The sequence below is a fragment of the Cydia fagiglandana genome, chromosome 26, assembly GCF_963556715.1.
Source record: "Cydia fagiglandana chromosome 26, ilCydFagi1.1, whole genome shotgun sequence".
Classification (NCBI taxonomy): Eukaryota; Metazoa; Arthropoda; class Insecta; order Lepidoptera; family Tortricidae; genus Cydia; species Cydia fagiglandana.
In genome coordinates, this window is record NC_085957.1 from 8,746,619 (window position 1) to 8,766,245 (window position 19,627).

Below are 19,627 nucleotides of genomic sequence, written 5' to 3' on the forward strand. Positions count from 1 at the left end.
AACTTCGGTTTTGTAGGAAGTTTCCTTTCAGTACGGTAGTACTATTATTTATTCTGTGACTGTACGCTCAATAAACAAATCAAGGACATCAAGGTCGAATACCAATTAGTGTCTCAACTATCCTTATCTCGTGTATACATATACATGTATATATTTATGTATACACGTGTATATGTAGTGTGAGCATTATCCGGCTGCTTCATAAATGACTTTTGTTTGCTATAATGTTATAATTTAATATTGACTTCCTTATAATACTCGAGGGACTGTTATACTTATTTATATAGGTGTTGTAGTGACGTGAGTTCATATCATATGTCTATAACTTACACACACAGAATAAATAATAGTACCAGGCAGAGATGTGAAAAATACTTTATAAAAAGTATTTAAATACACAATACAAATACTTCCTTGACAATACTATTTCAAATGCAAAATACAAAATAGTTTTTAAATTTGTATTTAAATCATCATCATCATCATCATTTCAGCTTATATACGTCCCACTGCTGAGCACAGGCCTCCTCTCATGCGCGAGAGGGCTTGGGCTATAGTCCCCACAACATACACAACAATTGTATTTTGTATTTAAATACAAAATACGAAATAGGTATTTTCAAAATACTTTTTAAAAATACAAATACTTTGCGATAAAAGATACTCTGAGTAGTGAATACCTAGTCTGAATTAAAAAGTATTACTCGGAATTTCCGAGTTGAAAACACTCTCTTTATTCTTTGAAATCAATCCTCTATGTAAAGTGAAATTTTCTAGTTGTTTGCTCATATTTACCGGTAGGATGTAGGTATGGATGATGGTTTTTAACGGCCAACTTTTAAAGCATTAATTTGTAATGTTTTACAGCTAGCTAATGCCTCTCGTTAGTGTGATGAAAACGTCTCGTTTGTGTTTCACCAGGGCAGAAAAGTTTGTTCTCCTCTCGTGCCTTGAAACCCTCGCAACGCTCAAGATTCCACTTTTTTAACCACTCGCTACGCTTGTGGTCATGTGCGACGTTATTAAACAGATTCAACAGTTCCATGTTAAAAGAATGAGAGAGTTGCCAGGATTGTAACATCAAAAGAGATTGTAACTCCTACCTACATTACCTACCTACCTTTATTATTATAAAGTATTTTGTATTTTGAAAATAGAAAATAGGTCCCAAAAATTATTTCAAATAAAATACAAAATAGTTTTCTTCAAAAGGTATTTAAATACAAAATAGGTATTTTGTATTTTAAATACAAGTATTTCAAATAAGTCACATCTCTGGTACCAGGTACAGAAGGTTCACTCTTTAACAAAACGCGTCTTACTACAGATGTGACAGCAAGGTGGCGCAAGCGCGAGCAGGCGACCGTTCCGTAGCGGTGCGCGGCAACTACTACTGCTAGACACCAAAACTGGTGTGGCCGCTTGTACTTGTAGTGACGCGACGAAATTGCGGAGTAAGCCACGCCTGGCATTACTGCCAAATTCGGCAGCAAATGGCAAGCCATCCAGTAACCTCGATTATGACATTTTTGTAGCAAGTCTCGCGCGTCGCGCGGCGAGCCATATCTTTTGTTCTCTTCTTCTTTGCTCTCTTAAATTATATGTTGTATGACCTAAATTTGACGCCGCTATATTTTTATTCCTGATTTAGGTACCTAAGACATAGGTAATCCATTCATGTTAGAAATTACGTGCCCATGAGTAAGGCGGGAAATAACGTGGTTAGAGTTTTATGACGTTTGCTGTAGTCATTATAGCACCCACTTTACAAGACTGGTTGACAAAGTGATAAGGTGCGTTCAGCCAGATTTTGATGGACCGTAGCGCTTTTTTAGACCATAATTCTCTTCTTGATCGGGACACTCTTGACAGAGAGGTCGTGGTCATCATTGGAAGTCTCCCTTTGTGACACGTTTGTCGGCTCGCCTCCACTCCTCCCTGACGGCTGCGCTTTTAGCGCATTCGTGCAAGGGGCCGTCCATAGCTGCCTTTATTTGGTCCGTCCACCTCATGGGCGACCTTCCTCGCGCTCGGGTACCTTCTACTCTGCCCTGCACCACCAGTCGCTCTATGGATACATCTCCACGTCGAGAAACGTGTCCAAAGAAAGTGAGGATGCGAGCCTGAACGATGGAGGATAGACGCTGCTTGATGCCGAGCTCTTGGTGTATGGAGACGTTGGTGCGGTGTTCGGTCCACGATACTCCAAGCATTCTTCGCCAGCACCGCATTTCCAGGGCATCCACCCTCTTCCTCTCACTCTCCCGCAGGGTCCACGTCTCAGCGGCGTAGAGAAATATGGGGAATACAAGTGCTTTAATCTAACGAGCCGGATTTTTGTGGCTTTTGTGATGTTACGATTTCGCCATATTTTTCGTAACTTGTCCATAGCGCTTCTAGTGAGACCATAATTACGGTTGCCAAAATATACGAATAGCAATCTAAGTCCCCAATCTACATTGGGCTAGCGTGGGGACTAAGCCCAAGCCCAATAAGCCCTCTTGCGCGTCCTGCATGCTTGTGGCCTGTGCCCAGCATTGGGACATATACTCGTATAGACTGAATTATTTATTTATTTCCGTGATTTATTTATTTTGTCAGTCAACTTGTTGGAGTCTGCCCTTGAAAATATATATAGGTCTAATCTAGTTTCCGTGTGAATTTTTTAATGATATTTGCTCATGATTAAAACGTATAAAAACAACAATTTTGTTAGGTTAACCGTGTGGATGCTTTGGTATAACCAACAATACCCAAGTAACACAACGTAGCTGAATATTGTCTGAATAATAGAGCATGCCGTACTTAATGCTGAATAAGGTAGCTGTATAACAGCTGAATAAGCGCTAATACAGACGTTATACAGAAGGTTTGGGCGCAAAGTGGGCAGTGCCCACGCCGCTTATTTCTGAATAACAGTAATGTAATAGCTATATAAGTGTGTGCCCACACATTGAATCGCTGAATAACACTTGTATAGAGGCTGTCAAAAGCTTATATACCGCTTTTAAACCAAAGTTATCCAGCTTTGTACACAATGAATCAGTTATTCACACTTTATGAAGCATTTGGTTCCAAAGTGCATTTTTACAGAAAATATATTCAGATATTTGTGTTAAATCAATGATTTGTCTTCCATTTTAATTTGTGAACTCGTGTCAAAGTGTAGTTTCTGCAGTGAAAACTTACAAAATAAGGAGGACATCACCCATATATTTATTTGATGTTTACATAACTTCAATTTCATTGCGCATGCGACTTTACTGTTAATATATATATGCATTTTATTTAAAATTTTAAAGCGCCGCGTAAATAATGCACCGTTTCAAAAGTAAATATAGAAAATTTACTACTCCACATTTAAATTTGTAATTTTTCTGCGGTGTTTAGATGTTTTAGTGATACAAAATGTACTTTAACAAGTTATGCTACGATAAAACTAGTTTTATAAATGAATAAAATGGGTTTTTCAGTTCATTTTCAATTCCTATATAATTGTAGAGGTTAGAAAGTGAGCAACCGTAATGGCGTCCGACTGTGCTGAATATAAGCTGCTGCCACAGCTATTATTGTGCTAATTTCTGAATAAGCATTCACATTATTCGCCTTACTAAGCAACATGTTAGATAATAATGGTCTTAACACAACAAGTTTTGAATAACATCAGTATAATAGTAATTGTTTTCCTAATCTTAAAGCGTATTAGGGTTCTATACACAAATAGTAAAAACCACATAGATCCTCACTACTTTGATGATAAAACATTATAGGTATGTAACACGGGCAATATTCAATCCTACTTCCCACTAATATTATAAACGCGATATAATATATAAGTTATATGATAAATCTGGGGGCACGGCAGTTTACACAGTTATTTTTTCCGTTATCAGTTCCGACAAATATGTAGTAGGTAAAGGTAATGCAAAGGTGTACGACGTGAGTACGAAGATGTATATAGCATGAGTATGGTATGGTTACGAGTATGGTATGAATATGAATATGGTATAGGTGCGAAGGTGAGGGTATATCATTCATTCATTCATATTAGTAGCGGGTATCACGGGTATGAGTACAATTAAGCAGTGGCGTAACTAGGGGGGGGGTTGGAGGGGGCACGTGCCCCGGGCGCCGTCCAAGGGGGGGCGCCAAAATGGGCAAAAGACTACCTCTCCGCCTTGCCAAAGGCACAGCAGGGATACTTCCGTCAGTTGTATTACCACCACTGTGAAGTGTGAAATGCGGATGGTAATCTGGCCCACAGCTCAAAAGAGAAAGCCGATCTTTTTTGCCTCGAACTCGACCTTGAAAGACGACACTAGCGCCCTACCGCCCACCATCCCGCAGTGCGAATACTCTATGCCAAAAACTTCTATCAAGCAGAGGGATATTCGGTGGGAGTTGCTATGCTTTCGTTTTATAAGGCGAGCGGGCCAAGTGCTTCAGAGTTGTGTTCCGTGTTAGCGCGTCTTTTCCCTCAGGGGTTTCCTGTCGGGAAGTTACCATCTTATGGACTGTCCAAGAGACTACTTATGCAAATGGATCGCGCCCTTTGTCCGGCAGGCGCATATGAGCCGTAGTAGACGGAATCTACTCCAATAGCTGCTGCTGCATATCTGTGACATGTTGTCTATCGGACGACAGTAGGTACTGGGAATTCCTATACAGGCTGGTTAAAAATAACTACATTCCCGTTGCCAGGGAGGTTTTGGGATTTTACTGAGCAACTTTTACTACGGGACCAACCCCGAAATCGCAAAAAAAAAAGTTTACCCTCCCATGGAAAATGGACCAACCAAACGTATGAACCAGTCAATTTTTTTTTCGCGACTGAGGGGTTGGTCCCATGGTAAAAGTTGCTCATTATAATCCCAAAACCTCCCTGGCAACGGGAATGCAGTTATTTTTTAGCCACCCTGTATACAGGTGTTCTCTACCGCTCGTAGGTAAGTACAATGAGCTGTTGTCTGAAGAATTGTTTGACATGCTGCCTAGTTGCCAACGGTGACAGCTTGCCATCACTGCACCGCTCGCCGTATTAGGATAGGCAGAGTGTTTATCCTCACACCCTAGAACCTAAATGGTCGCGCACTGTGCGGTTTAAGAGGAATTCCTTTCACAGCGGTTGGAAGGAAATTTGTCGAAAAAAGGGAGCTCATTCCACAATAAGTTGAATAAGTTCCCTTTTCTCGAGAGGCTACAGTATGGAGATCTCCAAAAAGGAAGTGCATAAGTTTTAAAATGGTCGGCAACGCGTATGTTACACTTTTGGAGTGTAGACGTCCATATCATGCGGTGAACGCTTACCATATCAGGTGGGTCGTAAACATGTTACCCACCGATGTAGGTACTCAGTGGCGGATTTGCAGTCTTTGCCGCCCTAGGCCCCAGGCCCTGTAGCCGCCCCTTTCAAGGCACCCATAATATCGACTACATTTTGAGTTATTTCTTGTTACCATCAGCGAATTTTTTGTCACAATTTGCCGCCCCTAAATATCTTGCCGCCCTAGGCCCGGGCCTACTGTGCCTTAGGGCAAATCCGCCACTGTAGGTACTAAAAAAACACATATACACTGTATTTGTCTAAATGAAGAGTAAACTTTTATAAGAAAAAAAGAAAAAGTAACCCTTTTGTAGTTCATTTCGTTTGTGGGCGGGGGGGGGGGGGCGCAAATTTGGTGCCTGCCCCGGGCCCCATATCCTCTAGCTACGCCACTGCAATTAAGTATAGTTTGATATGGGCAGTATTGTTTAGGTATGAGTACGAGTACAGTGTGGGATGGGTATGATTAGACCCACTTGAAAACTAAAAACAGTCTGTTCAAAATCGACAGGAGAATCGATTTCGCTATGAGGGTGATTATTTTATTTTTCTCATACCCAGTCCAGTCTACAACTTTTTAATGCAACAATATGAATAACTAGCATTTGAAACATTGTTTGCCAACTAACAACAACCTTAAATGGCCATTGGTAAACTTTATCTCGTTGCAGTAAGGTATGAAAATGGTCAGTTAACAGTGTTTACGATGGTAACTAGCAATTGTTTTACGTCATTAAAAGTAGAGATGCAACGGATAGTTGTTTGGCCGGATGCCGGATATCCGGCCTGGACACTGGCCGAATATCCGGTATCCGGCCGCCGGATATTCGGCCGGCGGAACTATACCTACATTTCGGTTTTTCAGGTGCGGATTCTGCAGGTTTGACCTGTTTCCTAGTAAACGTTCGCGCGGACTCATTTCTAGGTTCGAAATGAGTGCGCGTGCAAGTCAGTGGAATGATTAAATTGATTTAAAATAATAAACAAGTACGATTATGACCGTGTCTGTTTCTTAAATCCAATTTGTTTACTCCGAAATCATGCAATGTTACTATCCGGTATCCGGCCGAATAGAAGGTCACTATCCGGTATCCGTCCGGATAGTAAAATAGTGGCCGGATAGGCCGGATAGTAACCGGATATCCGGTGCATCTCTAATTAAAAGGACAATGCATCTTGTGTAAAATAACCAATCGAAGAGAATTGTTAAGAAAACTAAACCTCGATTTTTTAAATAATGGTTGGATTAAAGAATATGCGTATTTATTCTTGATGCGTTCAAAATAAAATAAAAACACGCTCAAGCTCAAAGCAATCAGACTCAAGTAGCACTGTTGACCGTGTATAACGCTACGGAACCCTCTCCACTACGCACTTGTTGATACTAAGCAGTAGTTGAATAGCGCTTCCCATTGCGTTCATTTTGCAGCTTTTAGCAAGAAAATATAGTATATGTGTACTAAAATCGCTATAACTTAAGTATAAGTGTTGTTTTAGTATTTATTATTCAGACGTTATGTCAATAAAAGCCATAATTAACCCATATATGCAGCTACTGAATAACAAATAATATGTGGATTTTATTACAGCTTCCAGTAATAGCGTCCACCTTTATTCAAGAACTAGCGTTAAAACAGAAACTGCAACCGCTTTTATACAGTTGAAAGTCTTCACCGACGCTTCTTTTCAGCATTTAGTAGCCACTATCACATTTTTCTTAATATTGTCTGCTTAAGGTGGTTCGCCTAGGTTACTCAAAACTTAACTCTCGCTAGATGGCACCACTTTTGCAAAATTTCAGGTTTTATTTTTTTGTGAAATGGTCATGGTATTTGTATACTTAAAAGTATGTTTCGCGCACTCTTTAAATAAATATTGAACAATTAAAGTAAACATTGAATACTTCATTGTGCAAAAACCACCTTTTTAATTCGACGGAGTGTTGCTGTCACGCTTTTTCCTAGTATTACTCACACATGCAAACAGTGTTTCCGTGATCCCATGATGTAGTAGACAATTTCACACAACGTAAGTATGTTGCATTGCAATAGCGTAACGGTATGTTCGTGGAAATAACTACGTGCAAGAGGATTGGGGTTCAAGACTGGTGCGAGTAGGTAATTTCTTTTTGTTTCTCCTTTGTGTTATCTTACCTTTAAACGAGCAATTATTATATATATGTTACTGTAAAAGCCCGAAGTACGGCAAAACCTAGGATTTACCGGTAAAACCTAGGTTTTACCGATGCCGATCGGTAAAAGCCCGAAATGTTAAATCTTACTAGTTTACTTCGGGCTTTTACCAACACCGATATGGTAAATCCTAGGTCTTACCACGGCAACCGGTAAAGTTTGAATCATGCACTGATTCTTGAGATTATTAGATGAAAAGTAGGTAGGTTTGGATCTCCCGGTTCTGCTGAAGGTGAAAGAGAACTCTACTAGCCTGCATCGTGGCTAGGCACCCAGGTTTAGGTATAGTTAACTTTAAAACCGAATCTGCAGCTGGCCACTTTATTGAGTAATAGAAACGCGTTCCGTATGTGTTTCGCTTTCCAGATGACCAGGGTGCCTAGCCAAGGTGCCAATGGTTTACGCTCCGTAGCGACTGAAGCGCAGCCGTGTCTGTCGCATTAATATGGCAGAGTGATAGAGAGAGGTATTACCCTAACGTTCGCTACGGAGCGAACGACTGGCATCATGGCTAGGCACCCAGATTTAGGTATAGTTAAGATTACCGCCGAATCTGCAGCTGGCCACTGTATTGAGTAATAGAAAAGCGTTCCGTATGTGTTTCGCTTTCCAGATGACCAGGGTGCCTAGCCAAGATGCCAATGGTGTACGCTCCGTAGCGAACGAAGCGCAACCGTGTCTGTCGCATTAATATGACAGAGTGATAGAGAGAGGTATTACCCTAACGTTCGCTACGGAGCGAACGACTGGCATCTTGGCTAGGCACCCAGATTTAGGTATAGTTAAGTTTACCGCCGAATCTGCAACTGGCCACTGTATTGAGTAATAGAAACGCGTTCCGTATGTGTTTCGCTTTCCAGATGACCAGGGTGCCTAGCCAAGGTGCCAATGGTTTACGCTCCGTAGCGACCGAAGCGCAGCCGTGTCTGTCGCATTAATATGGCAGAGTGATAGAGACAGGTATTACCCTAACGTTCGCTACGGAGCGAACGACTGGCATCTTGGCTAGGCACACAGATTTAAACGCTTTTTAAAAATCAAAAAACTATTACTTATGAAAGCAGAAGAATATAAATGATCGTATTTGATTTATAATTGTTACATATTTGCCGTAACTTATTTTTAAAATGTGTTTTTCAATTAAAAGACACGTCAAGATTGTTTACCTTATTTCTAATGCTAAAAAAAACAAACTATAGTAATAATTGTGTTTTTCATTCATAGACAAAATCCATTATTTTATCCACAGGAAATTTTATATATCTCTTTTTTATTGCAGTGAGGATGTCCTGATTGTAAAAATAAGAGAGATTAGGTAGAGTATAATTTCTAATTTTCTTTGTCAAAAATAAACGAATACGTGTAGCCCATACCATACTTAATCAATCGATTTATGATAATAAGAAAAATTAAATAAAAATAAAAAAACAATACGAAATTTAGATGTAACAAAAATACAAAAAGTTATGTTCCAGCATACAATTGACTGGGGATCGAACCGGGAATCTTCCGTTTGTAAGCAAAAAAGCGACTGTTTGCATAACACGCCATGATAGTTCTTAGCTAAGCTGACGAACTTCGGGTACTTATTCTCGCTTAGGTCAATTAAGTACCTGTCAAACGTCAGTGTCAACAAAATTGCACTAAACATGACGGCACTCCAAATTCGCGCCGTGGTCAGCCCGGCAACGTCGGAAATGGTATGGCAACGTCGCAAATGTATCTGTACACGACATTTGTGACACACACATACGTAAAATTGATGAAAATTTAACTATGATTTTTGCATGATTTCTGTATGAAACATTGTTTTCCTGTTAATTTCGCGCAAACGAATATTCGAAGGAAGATAAATGCGGAAATATTTATGTACTAATAGTGTGTAGTTACTTAATGAGCTTTGATTGAATTTTGTATGAAAATCGAACCACCTTAAAATCATACAACACAGAATATATACAGCTAATTGCTGCTAATGCTGCTATTATGCAGCTTTTAGTAACCACAAATGCTTTAAGCTGAATAATGTCTGAGTAACTGTGTAAGAAATAAGTATTATTCAGCTTTAATATGCAAAACCGATACTATGCAAAATTTATTCAGCATTTATTGGTATAAAGGCCCCACTAGGCCCACATATTTTCTTATTCCGAATTTAGTAATTTCCACCGCATATACACAAAATTTATGCAATCTTAATTTGAATAAGATGATAATTTTACTCTATTATCCTGCTTGTGTGTTACTTGGGTACGAATCCCTATTATTCAAAGTCACAATCCCCAAACCGGCTAATCACTTCGTAAGGCTATTTGCCTCTCTATCGCTACAATACGCAAGAGTGATAGAGACGCAGATAAAGAAACTTCAATTTTCACGGTAAGTCCAAACGCATAAGTTATAGGGGCTACTATACCTGAGTATAGTAGCCCCTATAACTTATGCGTTTGTCCAAATTATTTGCCATTCTATTTTGAACCTTTTTCAAATGATGTAGAGATCTTTTTCGCGCTCTTAACGCGCAGGTAGCCATCACGGCGACTTATTATTGAAACGATCAAGTTCTACCTGAGGATATTGTTTTATACAATGCTTTACTTCATGATCTAAGAAAAGATCCTTTTGTGTGGCCACGGTATAAGTTTATTTTACACTTTTAAATGCTGGGTCGCTGGGTAGCTCTAATGTCGGCTGTACACAGTCATCGAGACCCTCTCCAAAAGAGTCTCGGCACCCCTCTGATCTGATCCAATCGTTTGACAATTTGATCGTCTCATCTGGACGCCCACATATTTACCTACTCAAATCGCCGTTAGGATAAAATTCGTAAAGTTATATTGCATTTTCGTACGCCCACCCTGCATATCATGCATGTTATATGACTTATATGTAGGTACGTATTATCAATCATGGCATTCTGTCCCAACAATATCCTACAAAAAGGGCTATGGGAAGTCCCACAAAACGATTACACTCTAAAAACACATACGTTTCCTTATTTTAGGATGTGATCATAAAAGTACTTATAAATGTAATAATTAACCATCACCCTTATGGTAACATTCCATTTCTAACCGCAGCTGCACTACCGGTACTGAACGCGTCGCTGTCATTGTCAATTTCCATAGTAAAATTGTCAGTAGTGCAGCTGTCGTTGGAAATGGAATGTTACCCTTAAGGACGAGGTAAAATATTTATTATTGTTACGATATTAATTAGCTGGCGTAATATAAGTTAATTAGGTTTAGTTTTATTAACACATACTTCATTATTTTATTATGATACTAATTCAGCCTATATATATGTATACGTCCCACTGCTGGGCACAGGCCTCCTTTCATGCGCGAGAGGGTGGCCAAATGCGGGTTGGGGACTTCACATCTCCTAGTGAGTATTATATTCTTTGCTTCACATACACCTACGAATTTGATGTTTTCCTTCACCGAAAAGCCAGTGGTAAATATCAAATTATATTCCGTACAAGAGTTTCGAAAAAATCATTGAGAGAGATTGAGCTTCTAGGTACTGTGGGACTAGGTCGATTTGTGTAACATCGTCCTTATAATATTTATTTACTAGCCACCTGCCCCGGCTTCTCACGGATTAATAAATTATACACTTAAACCTTCCTCAAGAATCACTATCGATAGGTGAAAATCGCATGAAAATCCGTTCAGTAGTTTTTGAGTTTATCGCGAATATACATACACAAAAACAGACAGACGCGCGGCGGGGGACTTTGTTTTATGGTGTAGTGATTTATTATTCTGTTTCTTCAATTCAATACATTTATGAAATCGCTCACCGATTTCTCTCACTTCATTTCGCATTTATATTCCTTCAATCGAGAGGTCGCATTATCATAGTGAGGAAAACTGCGCATTGCGTCATCGCGGCCCACGCCTGGGATAAAAATAACATTTTATGCAAAGGTAAGGATACTATACATAATATACTTACATTATTTTTATTATACTTGTACGAGTTGTACGTTGAATTCTTGTTTAGACGTATAAGCTAGTATATTATAAGTATGCACTAACTTTGCACAGTTTCGGAGTGTACAGTATAGTATTTTAACGTTTATGGTGTCATGAATCTCCCAACTCTGAAGTTTGCCTAGGGGCCCACAGTACGCCGGACGATATCAGCCTGTCAGTTGTTGGGAGCTGTCCAATTTTGCTTCTAACTGACCGGCCGATATTGTCCGGCGAACTGGTAATCAGTGGGCCCCTTAATCGGTGCAGAGCTTGGTTCGTGGTACATTTGTGCAAGTACTTATTACACTACGAATATTGTAAGTATAAGATTGCATGTTTTTTTCTACCCCTACTCGCAGTGTAAATTTCATTCGATAGCGTGTCGCGACGTACGCGTTTGCGTTAAGTGTCATTTTGTATGGGATTTCGAGTTTTCCTTGACGCGCTGTTTAAAACCCCATACAAAAATAGACATACTTAACGCAAACGCGAACGCTCCTCACGCTATCGAATGCAAACACTATGTGTTCGCCTTTTGATTTGAGAATATTACAAGAGGATGACACAAAGTATACTGTATTCTATCATGAATGAAGCCCTACAAAACAGAGGACCTACCACGAAAGGGCTTCTGGGTGCGTAGCCAACGTGCCAATCGTTAACGCTCCGTACCGAACGAAACGCAACTGCCACTGTCGCACTATATTAGTGTGGAAGGGTGATAGAGCGAGTACTACGATACGCAACGATTGGCACGTTGGCTGTGTGCCCAGGCGGCCTAGCCAAGATGACGATCGGTTGCGCTTCGCCATCGAATCGCTTTGTGTCTCTCTATCACTCTTCCATATTTGTGTGACAGTGACAGTTGCTTTTCGTTCGCTATGGAGCGTTAGTTACCGATTGGCATGTCTACGGAGCCTGGTCTTCGATAGCCAATAGCCGAAGTCATTTGCCCTTAATCGTTCAGTAAACTGTGCTTTAATTATTGCTTCGAGCAGCCGTGAGCCGAGCGCGTCCTAAAATTGTGTGATACCCGGGTAAATGCGTGAAATAAAAATTCACTCACCCGTACGCCGTCTGTGTATCCAAGCGCGCTAAATTCACGCACAATCCCTTCCTCTCTTCAATCTTCAACTTCTTCGCGTGCTCCTCAAATATCTCCTTACACGCCTTCCGGCTCATCATACAGCACTCAAACTTCGAGAACCCAGCCGACAACTCCTTCTGAAGATCTTTATATTGTTTCATCGACATTATTGACGTCGGATTTGACTTCTTCTTCTCTAAAACAGGCTTTTCTATACCCTCAAAGTTTGGGAGCTCCTGATACGCTTCAGAAATTTCCTGGTATCGCTCCAAATCGCTGTAGTTCGGAGATCTACCAGGCGATGAGGAATATGCAGGAGATGTTAGCGGAGGTGAGCCTAAGTTAAGAGATAGAGGGCTTAAAGCGTTCTCCGAGTAAGGCGGAGTAGGGAAAGTATGCGCTTGGGGCACCTGATTTGTGGTCTGATAGTTCTCTAAATCGAAATTGAGAATGGTGTTAGAGATATCTGTGTACTCTCTGAACGCTAGCGTGTCGTTAAGCATGTTTAGCTCGTCGATGCAGAAATGAATTTCCTCGGGCAGTTCGGAGTCTTTTCGCGGGCTGGTTTCTTGGGTGACAAAGTCCAGGCCGGTTTCTAGGAGGAAGTCTTGCTGGTCGTTGTTGAGAGGGAAGTTCTGGACGTTGGTCTCGATGGTGGATATAGCGCGGGAGATCTCTGCGAGGTCCGTGCTGGGCTTGACGTACACTTGGCCGCCGGAGAATGTGTTTGTGTTGACCACCTGAAAGTTCCCTTTAATTAGAATTGGAAGGTCTGGTTATCCAAGAATGATAGCTACTGGAAAAATTCCTGTTGGGTCCAAGAATGACACGCTAAAGCAAGCAGATTGTATAAAATACATTTTTTATACGTGTTGAGGGAGTCTGTTTCAAAGGCGCTATATCCTGACATAGTTTTGTAGAAGATTTATGATAGATTACGGATTTTACTTTAGCTATTAATGGGGAAGACAAATCAAGCCGAAATCAACTACTAAATATTACCGATGAAGACCGCATGGTTGATATTATTGCTGCTACTGCTATTTTAAGTATTATCTATTATTTTGAGAGGACTGGCCACAGAGGTTAGGTAAAACCAGTGGGTTACAACAACATTAATACTGATACTGTTATCATCGTTAATTTGAAGAATATGGTGGGGCTTTCACACTCTGTCACCCCAAAGTCAGCCCAATTAGCTTGGCTCGAAGAATTTAAAACAATTCACGTTTTTAACATACCTCTTTGTATTTCTCCACATCCCTGCTATAGGGATGCATGACGGGCGCCTCCCTGGTCGTCTTTATCGGCGCGCGAGGCAAGAACACCGTCTGTAGCTTCTTCTTTCCAATCTTCAACTCTTCCATCTTTTTAACCACATCTCGACTGTCTTTTTCCTCAGTTTCTTTTTCATCTTGGTCGTTTTCTTTTGTATTTTGGTCATCATGTTCAGAGTAGCCACTGTCTTGTGAGGAATGTGAACCGAATCTGTCGTTACGAGGTTCGATTCTTTCGAACTCTTTATTATCATCTTCGCTATCTTTCCTCTCTCTGTATGAAAATTTGTTCAATTCGTTTTTATCTTCATTTTTGTCTTCCTTTTCTTTTATGGATATTTTCTGAAACTCTTCTAGCAGAGTTGCGACTGGAGTGACCTTGAGCGTTGTTTTTGGTTTTGGAACGATTTTCTCTTCCTGTTTCTCTTCGTGTTTTTGCGTTTTCTTTTGGAAGAGTGTTCGGACGAGTTTGAACAAGTTGGGTTTCTTCTCCTTCTCCATTGGAGTCGTGTTTAACATTGTAGCTGTGCCCATCTTGATTTTAGCTCAATATCATTCTGAAACAAAGGAAAAACATTTTAAATACGAGTATACTTGTTTTATACATTGCACACTTGATATTTAAAAATCGTTTAGAATTCATTTACTATTCAATTAATTTTTGAGGTACCTTTGTATTTATTGAGCTATAAATTATACAAAAGGTTAATGTAAACTACATATTAGGGTACAGTATCTAAAATTTAAACACAAATTAAAAACTAAAATTAAATCTAAAATTAAAAACTAAACTAATCTAAATTAAAATAGATCTAAAAAAGGCCCTTAATTCAAAATTCCAACATATGTATGTATACTGTGCCAGTTTAAAGCGCTAAAAACATAAATATCAAAAAACCGTCCTACTCTTCCTTTTTGGCTAACCCATAAAATCGGAGTATGAAATAAAAAGCATATAAAGTCTACGTGAATAATTTTAATTTATTAATTACATTAACGTACAAAATTGCAAAATTTCTTTTAATAGCTCTGTAGCTATTAAAACCTCTACAATTATCTCTTCACAGCCATTTCACTTAAATAAAACGAAAATTTCAACAAATGCTTTACCTAATAATTTACCTGAAATTCGTCGAAAACGCTCTATTTCAAGAGATTCCCGGTATCACATCAGCGCATCGCTACCCACTATGCTAATAAATGTGGCAGTCTATCACACCGTCGCGTAATATAAGGTCAATACGGTTAAGTCTGGCTGCGGGTGTAATTAGCCTTCATACCGGGGCCTATTTACAGTTTGATTAGTGTTTAGTGCGAGTTCAACTTCTATCAAATTTTGACGTATAAATAACATTTGCACTGCGTGGGCTATCAAAATCGCTACAGACTTTGGTAGGTCTGACTCTAAACGCAAGTAGCAAATGTATGAACTCGCAATAAATAGTCATTAATGAGTAAATAGTCCCTGTGATACTTACCCCGCACCGTATTGACCTTACAAATTTATCGAGTAACATCGTCCCGGTTTACAAATGTAGCGGCGTATTTTATCGTTTTTTTTCGTCAGATATCGATAATGTTTGGTGGATAGATGGGTATTTTCACTTAACTGTGTACTAATAGCGGCCGGTTAGTAATCGTCACAAAAATGACGGTCAATGTCAAACCCCATACATTTTGTCAGGAATGTGACGGTTAAACGTTACTGAAACATTTCATTTCATTTATTTCATTATTGTATTGTCATGTATCTACATTAGATGTTACATTATATAAAGTCAGATCATATCCATGTAAGGGCACACAATAATAGTACTATTATTCTATTCTAGGCTAGTCTATAAGGTAATATAATAACATTTTCTTATTAGTAATAATTTAAATTTAAATAAATGACGGCAACACGACTTAATTCGCGCTTTAAAGTACGAGTTAAAATGAAAATGCCTAGATACTTCCCTGTCATCTATACGTAAAGTACTATTTTGTCTATTTTTTTTTTTAATTTAAGATAAAAGGGGGGGAATGGTCAGACAGACAGACGCACGAGTGATCCTAAAGGGTTCCGTTTTTTCCTTTTGAGGTACGGAACCCTGAAAAATCGGCCCAACTAGCGATCGGTGTGAGTGTCAGCCGTTGTTAGTAAACAACCGGCACGCTGCCAACCTCGGGCGATGGCATGTTTATTGCGATTTAACGAATGTGTACCTAGACTGTGTGTATGTATGTATGACTAACTGTGTAGACAGCCGTCTCACTCGACAAATAGACATAGTCCACCTTCACTCACTCAGTCAACACTCTCTAGACAGCATTACATTGTGTGTTACTTTTTAGGGTTCCGTACCCAAAGGGTAAAACGGGACCCTATTACTAAGACTTCGCTGTCCGTCCGTCCGTCCGTCCGTCTGTCACCAGGCTGTATCTCACGAACCGTGATAGCTAGACAGTTGAAATTTTCACAGATGATGTATTTCTGTTGCCGCTATAACAACAAATACTAAAAACAGAATAAAATAAAGATTTAAATGGGGCTCCCATACAACAAACGTGATTTTTGACCAAAGTTAAGCAACGTCGGGCGTGGTCAGTACTTGGATGGGTGACCGTTTTCTTTTTGCATTTTTTTCCGTTTTTTTTTTTGCTTTATGGTACGGAACCCTTCGTGCGCGAGTCCGACTCGCACTTGCCCGGTTTTTTTTGTGTACAGTCACCTTCAGATGGGATCCTATCTCGTCGCATAATAATTGATTGACATAATGTAATGTTACGCATAACTCTTTTCGCATATTTTTTCTGCAGCTGAAACATAAAGTATTTTCGAAAATAGGGTAGGTTAGGTTAGGTTTATGTTATAATTTTTCTGAAATGTTAATATTTTCAGCACGATAACAATTATGCGAAATTAGTTTTATGCGTAACATTACATTAGGACAATCGATTATTATTCGATCCAATATGGACCCCCTTCAGATACATCGGAGCGGCCAAAGTGCCCACAAATATCTGAACACGCCTCTATCGTCAAGGTGCTAGAATGCGTGTTTACTGTTTAGATATTTTTGAGCACAAGAGGCTCGGGTTCGAATCCTGGCAAGGACATTTATTTGTGTGTTCATCACGAATATTTGTTCCTGAGTTATGGATGTTATCTCTACCTATGTATCTAAGCACGTATTTATAATTTATAAGAAAAAAAGAATCTTTTATTTACAAACAAGATGTACACTTGTACAGTGGTATTACTAAAAGAAATTAATAACTAGCTAGTTATAACTCATTTATTTACATACAATATACACGGTGTAACATGAGTAAACTGAATAATTTTAACAGCGTATTCCTGATCATATTTAGAGACAAAAATGTCCTATAAACTTTTTTGAAATTCGCCTAGTTTATGAGATATTATTAATTTAAAAAAAAAAACAAGTTTTTATTGTTTCATAGTGTAAAAGGCCATTTTGATGGTGATGTTCCTGCTATGGGACGTAGTCTAAATATCCTTATTGATAGATGTCAAAAAGTGACAAGTAACACTTTGCAAAAAGTAGGTTCTACGAAAAAAAAAATGTAAAAATCAATTTTAAGTGACAAGTTTACCAATAACATTTATTATTTATGTACAAATACATTCAAAAAATTAAAAAAACAAAACAACAAAAAAAATTTTTTTTGGCGTAATTGATCTAAACTCATATTACATTTTTTACTTCTTTTGACCTCAGAAATGCGTGGTTAAAATTATTATATACAGTGGTACAACTAAACGAAAACGAAAATTAATAACTAGCTTAAATCTAAAATAGGCCCTTGAGGCATTGTACCAACGATGCTGGCGGCATTTCCTCGTTGTATCGCAATGCTGATACGTTGTGCGAGGTAGCCGCCAGCTCTTCGGTCACCAGTAGGTACGTCAACCAGACGCTTCGCGATTTCTGCGAACAATTTATGCGCGCTAGGACCCCATGGACCTAGATTTTCAACTCCAAATGGTACAAAAGTATGTATATCGTCACCTATTATTTAAATATTTATTAGAAGTCACCGCGCAACTTCTGTACCAGTCACCTAAGATAAGCGGTAGACCTGTCATCATTAAGTGTTATTTTCTATTGTTTATTTTCCCGCTAGTGAGCGCAGATAAGAGATTACAGCTATCTAACAATCGTATCAGCCGGATTACTGCTGCAGAAATATAACAGGAAATGATAAATGATAACTTTTCTCACATCAATAGTCGAGGTCAATTTTAAATCTAGTGGAGGTCACATGGACGCTATCTTTTGTTTTGACATCGAATAAAACCACTAGTGTCTCACTCCGCGATTTCGTCGCTTTGCTACAGGTAGCTAAAAGTGCATCCGTTCTGCCCCAATTTTGGGGTTTGCCATAAGCCGCGCGTGGCGCCGTCGCCACCTAGCGGCCATATCTGTGCTGATTGTAACAGACGCGTTTTGTTAGAGAGTGAGTCTTCTGTACTTAGTACTATTATTTATTCTGTGACATAGGACAATGGGTAAGACCATGGGCTTCAGTGGGATAAATCTTCTTTATCATGGCTGTAAAACGTGACGACATGGCGCACGATAAATGATAAAACCGATCGAGTGAAGGTCGTAGACATATCGATCGGCAGAGCGGCGACCGCCATCAAGTCAAGGGCGGCCTAGACGAGTAATTAGGGTTCCGTACCCAAAGGGTAAAACGGGACCCTATTACTAAGACTTCGCTGTCCGTCCGTCCGTCCGTCCGTCCGTCCGTCCGTCTGTCACCAGGCTGTATCTCACGAACCGTGATAGCTAGACAGTTGAAATTTTCACAGATGATGTATTTCTGTTGCCGCTATAACAACAAATACTAAAAACAGAATAAAATAAAGATTTAAATGGGGCTCCCATACAACAAACGTGATTTTTGACCAAAGTTAAGCAACGTCGGGAGTCGGGAGGGGTCAGTACTTGGATGGGTGACCGTTTTCTTTTTGCTTTTTTTTGTTGTTTTTTTGCATTATGGTACGGAACCCGTCGTGCGCGAGTCCGACTCGCACTTGCCCGGTTTTTCACCACACCAAACTTCAAATCACTTTCAAACTTTAAGATACGTCACTTAATAGATCTACAAACGATATGAATTAGTAGTGTCAGTGTCAAAAGTGACGTTATTTTTTGAAGAAACGTCAAATTTTACTCTGATTCATAGTCTAATAAAACATGGTCTTCTCTTCCCAGAGTGACACAGGCCTACGTCACAATAACATGGCCGCTATATATAGCGCTATCGCATATTATCATATAGCGCTGTCGCATGATGACGTAGGCTTGTGTCAGTCAGGTGACCTAGAAAAGACGGGAAGAGAGTACCAGGCGGAGTATATTATTATACCTTGCACTGATTTGATGACCGTTTCTAGATCTGACTGACGCATCTTACAGTTCGAATCGGGCCGTTCATTGCCAAAACATGATAGGGGGTCATCCATTAATTACGTCACACTAATTTCTAGGTTTTTTGACCCCTCCCCCCCTCCTTGTCACACTTGGTCACATTTGGCAAACCCCTCCCCCCTAGTGTGACGTCACATTTTTTCCACGAAATCGCCAAATCGAATTGAGTAAGTACCTAAGTATTATTAATATTTTGATAAAATACAAAATATTTTTGACAATATAAATATTAGTTATTTTATAACCCAAAACTGCTTAGGAAAGTAAATGAAACGAATAAAAACGATTATCGTTTTAAAAACTTGTTATTTAAATGTACAG

The 19,627-nt window shown here is 39.4% G+C and overlaps 1 protein-coding gene across 1 annotated transcript in view; it reads right to left on the reverse strand.

Annotated features, from left to right (window-relative positions):
* Positions 1-19,627, reverse strand: part of LOC134677488 (uncharacterized) — a 64,160-nt gene that overhangs the window by 17,763 nt on the left and 26,770 nt on the right. The window contains exons 2-3 of the mRNA XM_063535969.1: positions 13,824-14,416; positions 12,562-13,322 (exon numbers count right to left, since the gene is read on the reverse strand). Coding sequence (XP_063392039.1) covers positions 12,562-13,322; positions 13,824-14,393 — 1,331 coding nt within the window. The 5' untranslated portion in view covers positions 14,394-14,416. The remainder of the gene's footprint in view (positions 1-12,561; positions 13,323-13,823; positions 14,417-19,627) is intronic.